General features: G+C 50.5%; 2 protein-coding genes across 2 annotated transcripts in view; one reads left to right on the forward strand and one right to left on the reverse strand.

Moving 5' to 3' along the window:
• TDRD10 (tudor domain containing 10) overlaps window positions 1–5,486 on the forward strand; it is a gene marked incomplete at both ends in the record, with an annotated part of 52,308 nt that extends 46,822 nt beyond the window's left edge. The window contains 6 exons of the mRNA XM_079721893.1: window positions 91–181; window positions 1,000–1,147; window positions 1,414–1,559; window positions 1,789–1,943; window positions 5,178–5,248; window positions 5,454–5,486. Coding sequence (XP_079578019.1) covers window positions 91–181; window positions 1,000–1,147; window positions 1,414–1,559; window positions 1,789–1,943; window positions 5,178–5,248; window positions 5,454–5,486 — 644 coding nt within the window. The remainder of the gene's footprint in view (window positions 1–90; window positions 182–999; window positions 1,148–1,413; window positions 1,560–1,788; window positions 1,944–5,177; window positions 5,249–5,453) is intronic.
• A 2,181-nt stretch (window positions 5,487–7,667) lies between these two features.
• UBE2Q1 (ubiquitin conjugating enzyme E2 Q1) lies at window positions 7,668–16,202 on the reverse strand (the record flags this gene model as incomplete). The annotated part of the gene is made up of 13 exons (XM_079724866.1): window positions 7,668–8,162; window positions 8,632–8,698; window positions 9,073–9,168; window positions 9,449–9,497; window positions 9,578–9,636; window positions 9,747–9,837; window positions 10,029–10,089; window positions 10,358–10,442; window positions 10,666–10,806; window positions 12,389–12,439; window positions 13,070–13,174; window positions 13,509–13,613; window positions 15,876–16,202. 13 exons carry the CDS (start codon window positions 16,200–16,202, stop codon window positions 8,131–8,133), a joined length of 1,269 nt encoding a protein of 422 aa, XP_079580992.1. The 3' UTR covers window positions 7,668–8,130.
• Between the last annotated feature and the right edge of the window lie 3,999 nt (window positions 16,203–20,201).

Consider the following 20,201-nt stretch of genomic DNA (forward strand, 5'->3'; position numbering starts at 1 on the left):
GGTGGGGCCAGGGCCTTCTGGGGGGGCAGGTGGGGTACGGTCCTCTGAGACAGCCCTGGTGCCTCCAGAACACAACCTTCTGCTTTCCAGCTTGTACACAGCTCACTCCTAAAGCTTCTGTTGACCCCTGTAAGACAGAGAAACCGAGGACAAGCATCTTTGCAGTTCCCATGGAAATGAGGTGAGCGGAGGTGTAGAGAGGCCGCTGGCAAAGGACAACTGTAAACGTCTGCTCAGTCCCTAGAGGGTGGCGGCAGGGATGGTACTGGGGCGGGGGATAAAGTTTTCAGGAACTCCTGCGTCAGACCCAGGCTCTAAGGCTGTGACCCACAGTGACTTACACAGTCTGTCTCCATTTCTGTACGGTGATGGCCTGTGACTCTCCCCTACCCTGGACGCCATGAGATCGGCATGTCCACCACATCTGCTTTAAAGGCAGACACCATTCTTAATGTCAGGGATGCCAGACTATTCTGTTTGACTTGAAATGCTATAGGATGTATGTTTTTTGTTTCATTTTTCTAAAGTGGCAGGTCTGCCTTTCTAACCATGTGTGACTTAGGCGATAGAGTTAGTGGAGTTGTGGGATGAGGTGTGGCATGTGCTTAAACACAGGGAGGGGTGGTTTGGGCGTTGCAGACGTGTCCTGCATTGTGGACGGTCCAAACTTGCATCACTTGCGGTTCATGAATCACTCAGCCAGGCCCAAGGTCAGCCCAGTGAGGGCTTTTGCCCATCTCTCTCTGTGGAGTTCCCTGGTGTGTTTTTATTTCCCTCTGCCTCTCCCCTTCCCCAAACTCTCCAACCCCTGTGTCCCCTGGTGTGGTGCTTCCTTTGCTCTGCATTATGATTACTTGGGCACTTGTCTTGTTCCCACCCTGGGGGGGCGGTGTACAGCCCTCTTCTCAGAGTGACTCCTGCCCAGCATCCTCCAGGACAGGTGTTGGTGAATCACTCCTGTGTTCACTCCCTTCCCTTTGTTCCCTGTTCTTCCTGCAGAGGGTCCTTCTTGGTGCTGCTCTTGAGGGAATGCTTCAGAGACCTGGGCTGGCTGGCCACCATCCACAGCATCGGCGGGGACGTGGGGCTCTTGGTGACTAGTATTGTCCCTCAGACCCCCTTCTTCTGGGCCATGCATGTCACGGAGGTACAGGCTTGTTGGTGGTCCTCTTGGGCTTCGGTGCCACCTCATGGGGTCCTGCTGGGGTAAGCGTGGTGATGGGGGCCCATCAGCGGTGGACATCCAGAGTGGCCGCACTCTGATCCCTGGTTGAGCCTCATTCTCTCTCCCATGTCATACCTTCAGTTCCCTTGGGGTGGATCAGCGGTGCTGACGTAACAGGTGACACCTGCAGAGACAGACGTGCAATGTGGGGTAGGCAGCGAGGCCCATGGCGTTTGTACCGTCCACAGACGCTGCACCAGAACATGCAGGCGCTGTTCAGAGCCCTGGCCGAGGCGGAGGAGCAGCAGCCCTACCTGCACGACTCGGCTGTGCAGCGCGGGACCCGCTGTCTGGCCGAGTACCAACTGGGTGATTACGGATGGGCCTGGAACAGGTGTGTGCCAGGCAGGGCTGGAGGTTTGCTTCTCCATTCTCTGGACTCTTGTTTCTTTGCTGCTGCTTCCTCTCTCAAGATATCTCTCCTCTGATCACCTCTCCGTCCAAGGTGGGGAACAGCGTAGGAAACTCCCATTCCTCTTAGCCCAGACCTTCAAGCCCTCTCCGTGAGGACTGCTGTGCGTGCCACCAGGTGAGACAAGCCTCCTCTCCCTCCCTCTGGCCAGGTGCTGGGTGCTGGACCGAGTGGACTCCTGGGCTGTTGTCATGTTCATCGATTTTGGCCAGTCGGCCACCATCCCGGTGCAGTCCCTGCGCAGCCTGGATGGTGACGACTTCTGGACCATCCCCCCGCTGGCTCAGCCATTCATGCTGGAGAAAGGTAGGGTGCCCTCCACCCTCCTGAGCACTCGGAGACAGGAGATGCTGCGCGCGCCTCTGGGACCTCGGCGGGAATGGCGTCTGGGGCAGCCGAGGCCTTCAGGATGCCTGCCCTTCAGCCTCTATTCTTTTGATCTCACCCCGGTTTTCGGCATCTGCCCCTTGCAAAGCTGCTTCTTGAGAACTGTTTTTCACACCTGGTCTCTCTGAGCAATAAGATCTGGAAAGGAACCTCAGGTGCTGCCCGAAGGCTGAGTTCTCTGGGTGGAGTGAGGGGAGGGCAAGCCTCCCAGTCTCGCTTCTGCCAGACTGGCTCAGCTTCCATCTGTTTCATGTACATTGAGTTTTGCTTAAGATTTCTTTAGAGAAGCATTCTGTGTAGAAGAAAACTGGAATTTGAAGACCAACGATAGGGGTTAGAGCATTTGGACTCAGTATCTCCCCCGATGTGCTGTTTGTTACTTTATTTTTTTCTTTTCCTTTTTAAATTGAAGTATAGTTGATTTACAATATTGTGTTAGTTTCAGGTCTACAGCAAAATGATTTAGTTATACATATATATATTTTTTCAGATTCTTTTCCATTAGAGGTTATTACAAGATATTGACTATAGTTCCCTGTGCTATACAGTAAATCTTTATTGTTTATCTATTTTACGTATAATGGTGTGTATCTATTAATCCCATACTCCTAATTTATCCCTCCCCTCCCCACTTCCCCATTGGTAACCATAATTTTGTTTTCTATGTCTGTGAGTCTGTTTCTGTTTTGTAAATAAGTTCATTTGTAGCATTTTTAAGATTCCACATATAAGTGATATATAATATTTGTCTTTCTCTGTCTGACTTACTTCACTGAGTATGATAATCTCTAGGTCCATCCATGTTGCTGCAAATGGCATTATTTCATTCTTTTTTGTGGCTTCTTTATGCATTCATCTGTTGATGGATGTTTAGGTTGCTTCCATGTCTTGGCTTTTGTAAATAGTGGTGCTATGAACATTGGGGTGCATGTATCTTTTTGAATCAGGGTTTTTGTCTTTTCCAGATATATGCCCAGGAGTGGGATTGCAGGATCATATGGTAGTTCTATTTTTAGTTTTTTAAGGAACCTCCATACTGTTTTCCAAAGTGGCTGTACCAATTTACATTCCCACCAACAGTGTAGGAGGGTTTCCTTTTCTCCACACCCTCTCCAGCATTTATTATTTGTAAACTTGATGAAATGGCCATTCTGACTGGTGTGAGGTGATATCTCATTGTGGTTTTGATTTGTATTTCTCTAATAATTATCGATGTTGAGCATCTTTTCATGTGCCTGTTGGCCATCTCTATGTCTTCTTTTTTTTTTTAATTTATTTTTTGGCTGCGTTGGGTCTTTGTTGCTGTGCATGGGCTTTGTCTAGTTGTGGCGAGCAGGGGCTACTCTTCGTTGTGGTGTGCTGGCTTCTCATTGCGGTGGCTTCTCCTGTTGCGTAGCACGGGCTCTAGGCACACTGGCTTCAGTAGTTGTGGTGCACCGGCTCAGTAGTTGTGGCTCACAGGCTCTAGTGGACAGGCTCAGTAGTTGTGGTGCATGGGCTTAGTTGCTCCGCGGCATGTGGGATCTTCCCAGACCAGGGACTGACCTCGTGTGCCCTGCACTGGCAGGCAGATTCTTAACCACTGCGCCACCAGGGAAGTCCTGTATGTCTTCTTTGGAGAAATGTCTATTTAGGTCTTCTGCCCATTTTTGATTGGGTTTTTGTTTTTTTGATATTGAGCTGTATGAGCTGTTTGTATATTTTGGAAATTAACCCCTTGTTGGTCGCATCATTTGTAAATATTTTCTGCCAGTCCATCGGTTGTCTTTTCGTTTTGTTTATGGTTTCCTTTGCTGTGCAGAAGCTTTTAAATTTTCATTAGGTTCCATTTGTTTATTTTTGCTTTTATTTTTCTTGCCTTGGGAGACTGATCTAAGAAAATATTGCTACGATTTATGTCAGAATGTTTTTTGCCTGTGTTCTCTTCTAGGAGTTTTATGGTGTCATGCCTTATGTTTAAGTCTTTAAACCATTTTGCGTTTATTTTTGTATATAGTGTGAGGTGTTTGTTACTGCAGATCCAGGCACCTGTGGAGCCTCAGTTTCTAAACCCTTGAAACGGAGAGGCCCCTTCTTTGCTCTGCCCCTTCTCGAGACTGGGGCTTAGGTGAGATGTGAAAGAGTGAAAGAATGCTTTGTGGGCTGAGGAGGAGAAGTGGATGTGAAGAAACACACATACACACAAAATAAGATGGAAAAGCACCTCCCCAAAGTGCAGGGCCAAGCCTCCCTGCTAGGCTGATGGGCACCACCCAGAGGTCACCTTGGGTCATTGCATGAAGAGGGCCCCTGCTGCTCGGCCTGGTTAATAATGCCAGCAGACAGGACCTGGGAGCTTCTGGTGGGCTGAACCTGACTGCTTGGGTGTTGGAGGGTGGCCCAGAGTAAGGAGCCCCTGCCCGAAAGAGCAGCTCCCAGCCTGTCAGAGGGGCCAGAGTGTGCAGCCCAGATATAGGGGTTCTCAGCTCTTGTGTGGACTTCGAGATGACCCCAAGGCCAGGTGGGCAGGTGTACAATTTTTCTCCCTTTATGGATGAGGAAAATAAGCCTCAGGAAAATGAAAGGGACTTCTTCACGTTTCATAGCAAGAAAATGGCATAGCTGGGGGTGGAACTGAGGTCTGACCCTTGATATGAGCCAGTTTCATGCATACAAACAGTCCCGGAGTTTGGCGGGGTGGCGGGAGCTGAGTAAGGGCAGATGTCCTGGAGAAAGGTGAGTGTCTGACCAGCGCCCTGCCCTGCCTTGTCCCAGCAGGTAGGAATGTGCACTCGTCATGGTAAAAAGGCTCTCTGCCTTTTAACCTCCATCTCTCCAGCCAAAACTCTCAGAGCAGAGTTGAGTGAACAGTTTTCTGTCTCCAGAATTTCCATTAGGGAATGTAAAATCCCAGATCCCTGTAATTATTTTAACAACAATAATGCCTTCTTTTACTTGCTCTTACTTTGCCCTCCCCTTCTCCTCCCTCTGCAGTGCTATTATCTCACGATATCCTGGCAGCAGGGAGTGAGCACTAACTAGCAGAGACTTGTCTGCAGGACCTGGTCTGCAGCCAGAACACTTTCCTGCAGCCCCGGCTTCTCACTTCCCTCCCTTGCTCCTTCTGCCTGACCGAGTGCCACCAAGGTTTTGTTGTTGTGTTTTGTTTTACAGATATTTTGAGTTCATGTCAGGTTATCCATCGCATCCTCAAAGGGAAAATCACTGGTGCTTTGAACCTGGGGGTAACTGCTGTGTATCTACTGTTCCCCTCCCCTCCCCTCCCCCCCCCCCCAGCGTCTCAGCTGCAGGCCCTGGCCTTGGCCTGGATGCTGCGGGTTTACCTGTCATTCCCTTAGAGGAAACAAACTGAAGTTGTCCAGGGGTTGTTGGGTGGACCACCTGGGGGCAGTCCTTCCTTCCCAATCAGATTTTCTCTTTCTCTTCCAGTCGCACATCCTGAAGTTTGAAGAGTTTAAATAACATGGCTACAATCGGCATGTTTCTTCTCTTGTCTACATTCAGCCTGCTCTACCCTTTCACTCTTGAGGCCGTGGGGGTGAAAAAGGCCACAGCGGTGCCCAGGATTAATTGGATTCCCCTTTGCCTTTCTCCCAGCTCACTTCTCAATTTGTCATGTGCCTTCCGTCCCCCAGCTCAGTGTGAACATTTGAACCAAACATGGGAAGCTTCCATGAGGTTGAAAGTCTGATGTAGCCAGTGTATTCTTTCCTGTGTTTCTTCTTTGTACCCTCAGAGCATGATATAAGTTGCCCTGACAGATTCTGGAGAATGGAGGGGCCCACTGATTAATTTTCCTGGCATTCTGTTGTAGAATCAGGTAGGGAGCATTTAAACATTGATGCATCACCTTGGTGAATAAATGTTGGCATGCTTCACGTTTGGGGTGATTGATTCCTCTGTCTAGCCACCCCTCCCCAGTGCTGCCCTCTAAAACCAAAGCAGCGAGACTGGGAAGCTGCCGTGTGCCGGCCGTGCGGACACTGCCTGGGATATAGATGCACACTTGCATAGGGTATAAGTTTTGTTTCCTTTCTCTTTGCCTTCTTAGTGGACAGAACATTGGTTCAGGGTGATGTGGCCTTGATTTTATTTATTTATTTTTTTAATGCTGTGTAACTTCATTAGCAGCCTAATGTAAGCTTATGAAAGGGACTGTTAGGTTTGACAAGAAAAGTGGAAGACTCTTAGAGTTGGTGTTTATATAGCTATAGCACACAGGAGCTGGTGCTTCCCTTTACATCAGGTGAATGTGGATCCCATTATTTCTTTAAATAATTTGATTAGAGCCAAACTATTTAAATAATTTTATTTGTTTCATCCTTTGGTAGATGAGAAAAATACATTACAAAATACATTATACTGAGGACAGATCACAGTACACATTACTAAAAACACAATCTACTTTCCAGCCAGGGCTGGTGATAAGTTCAGAAGAACACCTCGGAGGCCTTGAAAACCAGATTTCAGCTTCATGAAATGAGTTTCCCCCTTGGGTCCCCCCCTTTATCTCCACCTCAGAATAAATTAGCACCCTGTATCAGGTGGGTGTGGTGGGGTAGGAGCAGCATTGAGTGGGACTGGTGAACTCTCCGTCCACCTGAAGCAGCAAAACATTAAAATCCCTTAAAAGGGGGAGAAACGACCAGTGTTAAAATTGCTGTGTCAAACAAAGCATTACAGAACTCTGGCATCTTACAGGTTCCCAGATGGCTGTCCTAAGTCTGGGCTTTCTAAGATGAGTGTCTTCACTTAGCCATCCCTGGCCTCTGGCGTTTGTCACCATCCAGTCTGTAGGCAGAGTAGGTCCAAAGAGGCTGCCTCTGCCTCTAAGCAAGCTCACTGACCAGGAGAGGCAGGCAGCGCATACCACATGCAAACAGTACGCCTGTACTTTTAAATAGCAGGAACAGATATGGCACCTACGGTTCAGCTCAGCAGACTCCCATCCCCAGCAGTTCTCAGAGCCTGAGGTAAGGACGCAGGTACACAGACCAACCCCCTTAAAGCTGACCCTTTCCAGTAGGACCCACCTTATGAGTGCCTTAAAAGAATCCAGTCTCCAAGCCACACGGCTCCTCTTTGATAAGACCAGATGAAGCAAGAGACGGGAGGGGGGAACAAGGGAGCTACCAACCATCACCCTGAAGTGCCACTTGCTGGGAGGGAGGGGAACCGGTGAACACTGGAGTGTTAGCTACACAGCATGTTGCTGAGACCAGAAAGGTCACATACATGCTTGAGACTCTGCCCACATCCCTACTCAATTCATTTGAAAGTAGTTCTGTGAAGCAGCTTCTTAGGCCTCCTTTTTATTTTTTTCTTAGAAATTTGAAAACATCTGTGACTAGAGTAGTAGTCCTAAGAATTAAGGTCGTCATTTCAGCCTACTACTTTGTGGTTCAGCAGGCCAGGCTCTGCATTCCCAGGGGTACAAGTGCTGGTCACTCCAGAGGCCTTCAGGGGCGAGCCAGGTGAGTGCTTCAGCTCCACCTTTCTCTGGCTTTAGCAGCGAAGCGCAGCCCCTCATAGCTACCAAAGCCACGGAGGACCTGGTGCCCCTCCCCCACTGCTCAAGTAGTTCAGGAGTGGGGGTGGGGTGGGACGTGGGGATAAAAATAAAGATGAGTCAAGACCAGCATCTTCAAATTAACAAACTGTAATTGTTTTCCCAAAGATACATTTTTTTTTCATACACATCCATCATACACTGTAACCAAAAAAAGCAGTGTACATGAAATAAGAGAAAATAAATTAAAAATCCATAGCATAGGTAAGGAGGCTCTAGTCTGGAGCACAGCTGAGTTTCCAGCAATATAAGGAGGCTCGAAAGTTTCTTTTATAAGAATGCCTGCTAGCAAGGGTTCCAGCCAGGTGGTTGGTTGGTCTGTAAGTCAGTCTTGAGTACTTGAAACAGTTCTGTGTTTGTTTGTTTTTTTCCTTAGCGTTTAGAATAGCCATCATTGTCCTGCAATAGGCAGAGCTATCACGTCCAGGAAAAATGAGGGGGGGAAACCACAGAGGCAGCGTGAGATCCAAATACAGCATTCAAAGGTAATTGGTCCAGTGGTGCCTGGGGAAGGAAGAAGGGGATGGCACTCCCGGGTTAGCCATCTTCCTTCGGGGGTGTGTACCAGCCTGCAAAGAAACCGAAGAAAACAGTGAGGTGGAGGCTGATGTCCACCCTCCCGGCCCCAATCACTGAAGACATCTCCAGGGTCAAAGGTGAAAAGTCTAGAAAGGGCTCCCCAGTGCGGGGAGAAGGTGTATGGGAAGGTAAGAAACTGCCTACCTGGAGATAATAAGGAAAGGGAGAATGATGCGCCCAACCTGAGATGACAGCAGAGTGAGATGAGCTTTCTCACAGGGTGGTGGGGAAGAGGGGCAGCACTGAGTCTACCGGCGCTATGGACCGCTGGTGCTTTACTGGAGAAGAGGTGGCAGACGTTAGCCTCCACCTCACTGACTTCTTTGGAGAACAGGGGCAGGTGCTGTGTTAATGGGTGGTAAACGCTCGGAAACCAAAAGGGGTTCTTGCTGTTTGGCTGGAAGTGGAAACCTCAGGCTTGGCAAAAGTCCCGATCTTGAGTTGTGGTGCCAGCCTCACCGTTTTTTTCGTGGATCTGCACCAAGGACTTGTAGGACTGCTGTGCTCTTGTCAGGCTGTATTGAGACTGGGGAGAGGAAGCCACTACATCAGGCCACCAAGCAAGGCCACCTGTGGCCTTGTTGCCACCCAGGAGTCCCAGCTCCCAGCGCCATGCTCTGCTGACACACTAAATACCTTCCACCTGGGAGGTCCCCTCAGGGCACAATCCCCTAGCTTTCCCTTTCCAGACCTGCACCCTCCCCAAAGTCCTAGGCTGCCCCTCAGACCAAGGCCCTGCTCCTGTTCCCACTGCGGGCATCCTAGGCCCACTCATCCGATGCTGCCAGCCCACAGATTTTATCCTCTCAGTCCCTAAAAGAAGGCCACCTTGGCCTCCTAGTGGCCTAACGCGTGTAGGGCTCCAGCCAGTCCCACCAGGCCCAGGTCCAGGCTCCTTACTTTGTTGGCTCCAAACTGCACTCGTGCTTTTCCCTTCACCAGTGTGGCACTGATCTGCATGATCACTGACTCTATTGAGTAGGCACTGCTCCAGCCCTAAGTAACAACAGGGACAAAGCAAACAAGTCAGGAGAGTTTCCAGAGAAACCTTACGCTTGTTCTCCAGAGAGCAGCTGCACCTATAGAAGGGCCCCTGCCCTTCACTCCCAGAATGGCCATCACCTGTTTGCCCAGGTCAGTGGGTACAGGCCCTGCGAGGCAGAATGAAAGGGCCACGTTGTGCCCATCGCCCAACGCGGGGGGGTGGGGGAGGGTGGTTAAAGCTCAGCCTAGCCCTGCCCAGGCCAGCCAGGCCAAGAATGAGAGACAGGCTCACCTGCTTGGTGAGAAGTTCCATGCAGATGGCACCTCCGCCCAGAACATACCTGTAGAAGAAAGGTTAGTCAGCTGTGACTGGCAAAGCTCCCCACCCTTCCTCACCCTCTGCCCTTACTGAGCTACTCACCCTCCGGACAGGACTGGAGACACAACCCTGACAAACGGCGGGTCAAAGGGAAAGTTATCCTGAGAGAGACAGAGGCAACGATCAGGGAGGGGAGGCCAGTGCCCTCTGCAGCACTGTAAGGTGGAGAAGGAAGCCTAGGCCAGGGACGGACTTGAAAGGAAGACCTTACTTTAAAAGAAAAGTTTAGTAGGATGAAGTCAGCTCCTTCTTTCTCTTTGAGGATCTGGAGATCGTTGTGCAAAGCGCTGTCCTGGTCAACTCTAGGAAGCAACGAGTTCAGGCTCAGCTCCAGGTCCAGCTCAGGAGCCTCGAGGCTCCCACCAACCCTGGGCGAGCAGCAGAGGGCCAAGCCACTGCCCACGCCCACTCCCTGGGACGGCCCCGGAGACTCCCACCACAGTGGCTCCACTCACTATTCCACTTCTTTTCCAATCCCACAGTTCCCACTCACTTGAGGAGTTTGACATTCCAATCATACAGACTGTCATTCACGAGTTCGACTGCATAGTTTCCTGGAAGAAGGGAAGAAGATGGGTGTCATTAGATGATGGTCCAAGTGGCGAGTGGTCCCCGATGCAGATCCCTCTCCCATGCTGAGAGAAAAAAAGGTCAAAGGCTCCAGGTTCACCCCAGATAGACATGCATCCAATCTAAGCCACTGGAGTGGGGGTGTTCTGTCCTTGGCCTGAAAACTTCATAAGCATCCGTGCATCTGCTGCCACCATCATGTCCTTCTTTATGAGAAGCTCATGTTCAGAACCCTCTCTGAGGCAAACTCACCGCCTTTGAAACTCTGTGATCGGTATATATCCCTGAGCTCCTTCATCAGCCGGTCAGTAGCCTGCACCGAGCCAGACACGGCACCCTACAAGGGAGGGATGGAGGACAGAACATCTCACGGTCATGTGCTTAGACACACCATACTAGACCTCAGGGGCAGTCTGGCAGCCAGGATTAGGCAAGGATGAGGCACACCCATAACCCACCCAAAAGTGGATTCTGTTCCCCAGACTGATACTCGATGCCTACCACCTCCCAGCCAGCACCAGCCGACCCCTTGGCCCAGCTTCTCCCTAGAGGGCACGTACATTTAAGTAATCTTGCCTCTGGTTCTTTTTAATTTTCTCTAGTATGGCCAAGTTTTCTTTTCCGATGCCATCATCTTCAGATTTCTTACCCTCAGCTGGCTCTTCTTCTTTCATTTCATAGTGATCTAGGTCTTCTGTGTCCTGGGGGAGGTGTGGGGTGGGAGTGGGACAGAAGAGGAGAGAAACCAACACACGTTGTGCAGAGGGGCCATCGCCTTCCCAGTCCCACTGGACCTAGAGCTGCAGGTCAAGGAACAGTAGTCTATCTAATGAGTAAAATACGCTTTCCACTGCTGGAAGACTCCCAGTCCCATTCCCTCCACAATCTAAAGGCTGTGGCAAATCTCTCCTCCTATTCAATTCTCAAGCTGCAGAGCCGCGTAAGGGCCTAGGGAAAGCGAGCAGGCTCAGCTCTCTTGTTCCCCAGACCTACCCTGCTCCAACCATCCCTAAAGCTCTCCCTTGGCAGCAGAAACTCTTCCTTAATTCCTAGAATGACTTTGGCCTGACGCTGTGACTCAAAGCTCATGTTTCATCAGGTGACTTTTGTACCCAGGAGTTCCCAGGACTCCAGGTCTAAAGGAGAAAGCTGGATCAGAAATCTCCTGCCTTCCCAAGTGCTGGGCCTGATGAGGTATGCAGAGGTACCCAGTGCCAAGATGGAAATAAGGAAGGAGGTCCAGAAAGGCAGATGGTAGAGGTCAAGAACAGAATTAGTCCCTATTTGCCCTGCTCTAAGTGAGGAAGTAGTTCACTGTACATGGGGGAGGAGCCTATAGCCAGGATTCAGCCCCTCTCAGTCAGACTTGGGAGGGCTGTCCGCTGTCTGAGAGGAGAATGTTTCAGGTATCCCCAGCCCTTTGTGAGGCTTAAGACCCTGACAGAGTTACAGAAGTTGCAGAACCTGGGATGTTAATTCAGTGCAGAGAAACAAAGTGATCAGTGATCTCACTCTAGCAAGATACGTTAATACTAACCTCCTAATTACTACATTAGTTGTTGATATCTACTGAATGTTTAATTATAGGTCAGATACCATACTAGATGCTATACACACTAGCTCATTTAATTCGTATAACCACCATGCCGTTATTCTATCACTACCCCCATTTTACAGATGAGGAAGCTGAGGTCTAGGTGAGGTTAGTTATTATGCCCAAAGTCACACACCTCTTAATAGAGCTAAGATGTGAATCAAATTCTGACTCTGAAGTTCAAGTTCTTAACCATTATGTTATATTCTGCAAAAGTATGTTTTTAGAGAATATATCAGATAAATTATTTAGCATTTATCATGTACTGAATGGAGCATTTTACATGCAATCCCTTATTTAATCTTAAAGACAACCCTATGTAGTAGTTGTTATAATCACATTTTATAAATAAGAAAAACTGCAGCTTAGTGAGAGTAGGTAAAATTCCCCAATCAAGAGAGTTAGGAGATACAAGATGCCAGCTCAGGTCTGGCTACAAAGCCATCTGCGATTAACTTCTTGACTATTCAGTATAAACAGATTTGCACTTAACTGTCTTCAGTGGTTGGATATGGGTGCCCTGTCTCCTCCTCTACTATACTGCTGTTCCTCCAGGTCAGTAAATCTGTCTTTATTTCCTTTGGTATTTTTCTCTCCCCAGGTCTAGACTGGAGCTCTGTACACAGTGGAGACTCAATGCTGCTGACGGAAAGAGCTTCCTACCAGTGCCGCCTTGGGTGGAAGCCTACCTCAGGCATCTCTTCATCTTCATCTTCCGAAGATATATCTTCCTGTGTACACTGCAGTGGGGAGGGAAAAGAGGGAGGTCAGGCCCTGGTGGTTTCCTAGAATGCAGCCTCTGACCCACTCCCCTGAGCCTCTGGGTCTGGAAGCTGTGTGCCTGGCCATAATGCTACCAGCCTCTCCATCAGCCAGAACTGAGTGGAAGCAACGGCCTAGGGAATGACTTCGCTACCAGCCCATTATTCCTCTACCACCATATGCCAAAGAATAAAAGAGAAGCACAATGGCTGTTTCCGTCACCTAACTCACAAATCCCAGTTTTATCTCCTCAAGAACCCCTCCTTTACTAAATCATGTCTAGACGGATACTGCATTCTTGGATCTTAACAAGGGACCTCGGTCCCCAATGGCTACCTACTGCTAATGGTAAAAATCCCCGCCTCATCCCCCCATGAGGGATGATCCTGCCCAGAAGAGTGAGTTTTGATCAGAGAGGTGAAGCTACTAGTGCCCCATTTAGCTAGATTCCCACCTGGAGAAGAGGCCAAGAATCATGGTATGTGTACGTGTTTGCAGTAGGGCTGGAGAGAAACTACTGCAGGTTCACCTGAAGTAACATGAATTTTCTGAGTGCTGTCGGTGGGGCAACTCTGCATAACAGGGTCCAAAGCCCCTCCATCGCTCACCTGCTCTGCTGGCAAGGGCTGATCCAGCATCTCCACATCTGGATGCTGAGGGAGGTTATAGAGTTTACACAGGTCGGAGATGATCCTCTTCAGATGCTGCAATAGCTGGGGGTAGGGGACCATAGTGACATCAAACACTCCTTCCCCACTCCAATCTGGACAGGTACATAGGTGAGCTCTTGTCTCAGCCCCCAAACCGGTAACTAGTTCTCTAAAACTCAGACCATACGGCCACGGGGAGGAGCTTAGGGGACGAACCCTGGGACTGGTGCAAGGCTCTCCCTCTGGTTTCAGGAAGCAACTCCCCTAAGACGTCTGCCTCAAATGTACAGGCTACTGCACCACCCATTTTCCAGAGACATCTTTCACAGGATGTTTTCATGGCATGGGTGTCACAGGAGGAAAATGCACTCCCACCTCAACACCCTGGCCCCCTCACCAAAGTATTCCCTTTCTTTATGTCCACCAGCCTCTCCAAGACAGCAGCCAAGTTAGGGTCATCGGACTCCACTGACCAGATGGGGGGCACGGCAGGGTATGACTCCTAAGGGGAAAAGAGCAGGGAGAGCAGTCAAGATGGGAGACTGGGGAAAGCTAGATTTTGCCTGCCTTCCATATGCACCAAGACTTCTAGCCCCTTTGCTCTCCACCATCCCCCCCGCCCCCCTCCCCCCAAACACACACATACAAGCCCAGCGCAGCAGGTCATTATCTAACCAAGCAGCTTCCCAACAAATCCCAGACCAGGAGAAAAAGTCCCTGGGAGGACCCTTTCCAAGAAGCCCGGTCCCTTTATTTTCTCAAGAGTAAACATCAGAGAAAGCAGCAGAGCCAAACCCTGCTAACAGTGAGGGAGACTTCCTATCTCCTGTGCTGCCTCTACAAGTTCCCGACCTGAAGTTCTCCCACACCCAACACAGAGGCCCCTGACCCTCCTTAACCAGTTGAGGAAGGGATCACCTCATCACAATCACAATGACAGAAAAAAAGCAAAGACCACAGATTACTTTCATTTTAGCTGGGGAAGGAGGGATTGGAAACTAGATTATGTCTCCAGAACCTAAACGTAAAAGGGTAACAGGAAGAATCTTCCCACCTCACTCCCAACAGAACCCCTCAAAGGCCACTTCTCCCCACCTCTCCCTTGGGAAACTGCCACCCTCTCAGTCCAGGCGTAGGCTGTAGGGCTCCACATGGCAGGCTGGGAGAAAGAAACCTACGCTACTAACATTCCCAGCATTCCTGAGCCACCGGTGCCAAATGCAGCCTGACCAGACTCCCCCTCTGCCCAAACCAAGGGGGCCAGTTCAGGCCAAGTCTTCTTTATAGGGGCCACAGAGAGTCTGACTGAGAATCTTCTAACTAACCTCCTTCCAGGGACAAAGACAGTAGATGGCCTCTGGCAACTGGGAGGGCAGACAGAAGGGGGCAAACCTACCCTTAAGGAATTGGAAGCATAATTCAGGTACAAAATCGACACCTGAAGTTTCCACATATGCCGAGGAAACCTTATCCTCTTCTACCAGGGGTCTTAACTCTGCCATGGCTCTAATCCACAATGCTGGAGGAAAACAAATTATCAAAGATGCTCAAGTCTTCAGCTCATGGAACCACACCGAGTCCTTCAATCTCAACTTTTTAGTACGAAAAGAGATGGGAGAGGAAAATGGAACACACGAGTTTTGGGGGCGTGGGGGACCATCCAACCCAAGCTGAGGCTTGCCTCCCCAAACCTTGACCTGGTTTGATGGAAGAAAGGGATAGAAAACAAGAACCATGTAAATTGAATTCAGGCCCCAAAGTGCCACACAATTCACAAGTCTGTCTTTCCCCAGACGACTCCCATTTGCAGTGTGCCTGCCTGGATAAGTACTTCTCCTGGCTTGCTATCCAGTGCTCCCAGCAGGGCGAGAACACTATCACACCAGGGGGTATCAATCACTGTAAGTGCTATACCATGCGGTATCAGGCATTCCCAGATTATCAGAGGCCACCCCTCTTCACAGGATGTTTGAGGGTAGCCTAGGCAGGAGGGGTAAGGTGTCTCCTAGTCCTGCACGCCTAGGATGGAATGATGTTCGCTGGGAGAAAAGGAACTGTTACCGCCCAGAATAAATGGGACAGCCCTTGCACATCACCATCATTAGCAGGAAAGGCAACAACCCAGGGCAACTGGAGATATCCATAGAGAACAGGAGGGGAGTGGCAGCTAGCAGCTGGGGCAAAAGGAGGAGAGTTAGAGGTTACACCAGAATAAAAGGGAATCCAAAGGAGAGGAAGAAGAGGAGTCACTAAACTGCAAACCATCACTTGGTAAAATTCAGAGAGCAAAGAGGAGTTGAATGAGAGATGCCTGGGCAGGGATCTCACAGGTGGCAACGTCCTAAATCAAAGGTACTACTGAGAAGGGGGCATCACTGAAACCTGCAGAGTTCCAAGCCAGGTCCTTCCAGCTAAGGTCAATGCAGAGACATGGAACCTCAAGATGACAGTGGTGGGGACAGGGGCATTCCCAGGGGTCAAGGTAAAGTCGTGAAGTAGCCAAAATGAGCCAAAATCATGAATCTTGGGATGTGGGTGGGTTAGTGAAAAGGGGTAGTCGAGGCGCCATATGTCGGGGTGTCCCTGACCATGAAGAGTAGAGATTCTGGGTGCACAGCAGAAACAAATGTAACCTGGAGAAAAGGAGCCGAGCCCAGAGAGGGGATTCGGCCTCCCAGGTCTTTCGAGAGCAAAAAGCTGTGTGGGGTGATCCTGAGTCCCAGACAAGAGCCCCCCAGAGACGCGCACGCGAGGGTATCCTCACCGTGATGTTGCAGTGGATGCGGACGGGATCCCCAGGCACCGACCCCCGTGGGGGGAGATGCGGTCCGGGCGCGGCCCCCGCCCCGGCCCCTCCGGCCCCAGCCAGCAGGAACTCGCAGCTCAGCTCGTCCAGGCAGGCGCTGGCAATGCGGAAGCGCTCGTGGCCGCGGTGGAAGATGGACTCGAGCAGCTTCAGCTCCCGCCTCAGGCAGGGCCCCGGCCCCGGGCCCCCCCCCGGGCCGCCCCCGGCCCCCGGCGCCGCCCCCTGGCCCCCCAGCTGCTGCCCCGGCCCCGGCTGCTGCTGCCCCTGCGGCTGCGGCTGCTGCATCCTCCGCTCCGCTCCGCTCCGGGGCCGGCGGGCCGGGAGCCTCCGGCCTCCGCTCCGGGCTCCGCCGCCGCCGCCGCCGCCGCCGCCGCCGCGGTCCGCACTTCCTGATCCCCCCTTCGCCAAGATGGCGCCGCCGCCACCTCCGGGACAGGGCCCCCCCCCTCCGCTCTCCGGCCCCCCCAGCCGCCGGAAGCCGCGCACCCCTCCTCCTCCTCCTCGGCGGCCCCGCCTCCGTCCCCCTCACGTGACCTCGCTGCTCTGACCTCCCTCACGTGACACCTCTCTCCTTCCCGCCCCCTTGTTCTCCCCTGCCACCCTCCACATGTGACCGGGGGCTTCGGGCTCGCAGCTTTCAGCGCCTCAGTGCGTGTTTACGTACGGAGTACGTGCGTGCGAGCCACGGCTCTCGCCGCCTCTCCCCTCTCACGTGACCCGGCGCCGCGTGCTCCCAGGGGCTACCTGCGCGGGACCCTGTTTCCTGCTTTGGGCCCCTCTTCCCCTGCCCTGAGTCGCTGTGAAGGTGCCGGGCGCTTGGTGGGCAGAAAAGAAAGTGGGAGAGCTGCGGACGCCGCTGTACCGTATTTATCCTGCGCTCACACGCCTGTCCTCGGCGCAGGGTCCCTGATGCTTTGCCCCCTTGGGGACACACTGAAATGATGGGCGTGTGATTGGGGAAGGAGCCAGGGACTCGGTTACAGGAGGCTTGGGTTATCGGACGTTCCGTGACCTTGGATTAACCACCTTCCCTCAGTTTCCTCATCTGTACGATGACTTTGATGAGGATAATAATGCTTGCTTTGCCTGCTCCCAAGAATTGGATGCGAGGAGATCACGAAGGGATCGGTGGTCAATTAATGTATGACGGGTAGACGATAGCTCACTCTTCGCGCTTATCAGATTCCTTGGGTCTGGACGAAGGGGGTGGGGAGGGACGACATGGGCTTCCTCTGCCGGATCTTGAAAGGAGAGCAGCACTAGTCTAAACCATTGGTTAATGGTTGCCTGGTTAGGCAATAAGATGAAAGGAGACCACAATCCCAGTCTCAAGTCTCACCGGCTAACACCTTGTCGCAGTGGTACTGGCATTGCCGGGAGTAGGTGGCAGTGCCTCCGGGGCCTCGCTAGGTGGCACTATCACAAAGGACAAAACTGGCTGAGGTTCCTCTGCCAAGGGCTGGTGTTAGCCCTTGGTAGGGCCTGATGGCTTCTACCGAGCCAACTCGGCGCTTGAGAAGCTGGCCGGATTGCCACCTTCTCCTTTCACTTGGACTGAAATGAGTTAGCCTTTGTTGGAAGCTGACTGTGCACCTCGGTTCTTTGTGCTGGGCTATTCATTTATATTGTCAGTGGCGGTTGATAAAGGCCTTTTGCTAAGCTGGGCTCGGTATTCAAAGATGATTGAGATGTGCTCCTGGTCCTCCTGGGGCTATTTATCTCCTTTGGGGAGGCTGAACAGTTAGCTACATGTCACCTCTGTGTCTCAATGTGCAAGTTGGGGGCATAAAAGGCTGTGGTAAGAATTCCCGTTAATTGAACTATATTCAGTGTCTTGTAATAACCTATAATATCTGAAAATAATCTGAAAAAGATATGATATATATCTGAATCACTTTGCTGCATACCCAAAACTAACACAGTATTGTAAATCAATTAACATCAATTAAAAAAGAAAAGAATTCCCGTTTACTGAGCACTTCCTGAGTCAGGGTATCCTGCAAATATTTCTAACCCACCCCCCGCCCCCACCCCACCTCCCAGCCAGCAACACTGCAAGGGAAGCATTTTTATCCCTGTTTTACAAGAGGGGAAGAGGAGTGACTGCCCAAGGATTTACAGCTAGTAAGGAGAGTTCCTGGGCATGTCTCCAAAGTCCATGCCTTACCCATCTCTGCCTTCCTCTGATGCTTTTTCCAGAAGTTTTCACATGTCCACTGACTGTAGCCCTTACCCAAGAAAACCACAAATGCAGCCATTTGGATGATCCTGAATTCCATATTTTATAAAGAGTTTTAATTACAAGAAAACAACATGATGAGACAGTCTCACAATGTTGCACAGACTCTAAGGCCCCCAGGGAGGAAACTGAAGTCGTGGTCACTGGGATGAGCTCAGTCGCTTCCTCTGCTGGTGTGTTCAGCATTTCAGCTCTCTGGCTGGGAGAGTCCTCTGGCATCTAGAAGCCTAGTGGGGAGTCATACCTGGTGTTCTGCTGAGATGTGTAGGGCAGGCACGTTAGAAATGGAAAGGAAGTTATGGATATATTCATTTAATGAACACTTGTGTGCTAGGGGAACAGCAGTGAATAAAACAAAAAAATCCCTGCCCTCGGAGCTTACATTCTGTTGGGGGAAACAGACATGATAAAGGTGGAGTTGACAAAGCAAACTCATTAGAGAAGAGCAAATATGTACTGAGCATTTGTGACACGTGATGCACTGGGAATGCAGCACTGAGCGAGACAGACCCAGTCTTCACCTTTTCCATGTATTCAGGCTGGGAGGAAAGTCAGATACTTCATGAGTTGTTTGTTACACATCCATCCACTTAATTGCAGTTATGGTAAGTGCCTCAAAGAACAAGACTAGAGATCTGGGAAGGCCTCCCTGAACAAGTGATATGCTAAATTCTGAAGGTAAGTAGAATTACCTAAGGGAGGAGAGACTGGACACTGTCTGAGGCAGAAGGGGTGGCATGTGCAAAGGTACTGAGGTAGGACTGTGGCAAGCTGGAGGAACGGAAAGTAGGCCTGTGTCTAGGGTGAGGAAGAGAGTGATGCAGTTAAGCTAGGCAGGGGTTAAGTCTTGGCAGATATTGAAACCCACGTTTAGGAACTTGGGCTTTATTTTAAGATGCAGGAAGATCAAAAAGTCCCTAGAATTTTGAGAGGCTCTGGATGCCTGGGTAACTAATGGTAGTAGTGCTAACAGAGGGTAAGACTTCTCAAAGGAGAGCTAAACTTTGTGGGAAAGGTGGAGAGTTATAAACACATTGAGTGTGTGGAGGGAGGGCGACGTGGACAATCTCCCAGACATGCAGTGGGGTGTGGGTTCTGAGTTTGGGAGAGGCAGAGCCATAGGTGTTAACGAGAGAGTCAGCTACAGCTCTCCTTTGAATTAGACCATAAAGGGGGCAGCACAGCGAGTGGAAAGAGCATAGACTGGGGAGTCAGACAGAACTGGGTTTAGATTTGAGCTTCTCTGCTTTGGTAGCTCTGTGACCCTGGGCAAGTTATTTAATTTCTGTGAAACGCAGTTTCCTTATCTGTAAAATGGGTATGACACTCTGACTTGCAGCGTGGGTCATTGTGCCAGTGTAGATGAAATGGGATATGTAAGATGATTAACACATCTTACAATGCTGGGCACATAGTACATTGCTCAGCAAATGCTAAACCCTGCAACTGCTATGATCACTGTTACTGCCACAAAGTCAAGAGGTACTCACCATTAAGTAAACATTTATGGAGCTTTGTCATGTGTCAGACACTGGTCGAGGTATGAATACACAGCAGTAGACAAACAGTATCCCAGCTCCCATGGCACTTACATTCTAAGTGCAAGGAGTTATGAATAAAATAACCAGAGGAATATCAGACTGGTAAGTAGAGGCAAGGGATTAAAGTAGGGTCATGTGTGAGAGAATGACTGGGGGTTACTTTAAGTCCAGTAGTCAGGGGAGTTCTCCCTAGGGAGGTGGGGTTTGAGCTGAGATCTGATGAAGAGAAGGCAGGCCTGGGAGGAACTGGCAAAGAGCATTCCATCAGGGAGAGCCAACCTCCAAGACCCTGAGTGAGAACAAAGGTGGCGTGGTCTAGAAGCGGAAGCTCATGATATACCGGCTGAGAGCATGGGCTTTGAACCCCAGCTCTGCCAGCTGCTAGTGGTGTGACCCTGGGTAAGTTACTTAGCCTGTCATGCTTCACTTTCAGCATCCCTAACATGGAAACCACCCTACTTCATAAGGTTGTTGGGAGGATTACGTGAGATAACACATGAAAAG

Source organism: Hyperoodon ampullatus (genome assembly GCF_949752795.1).
Source record: "Hyperoodon ampullatus genome assembly, chromosome: 2".
NCBI classification, from domain to species: Eukaryota; Metazoa; Chordata; class Mammalia; order Artiodactyla; family Ziphiidae; genus Hyperoodon; species Hyperoodon ampullatus.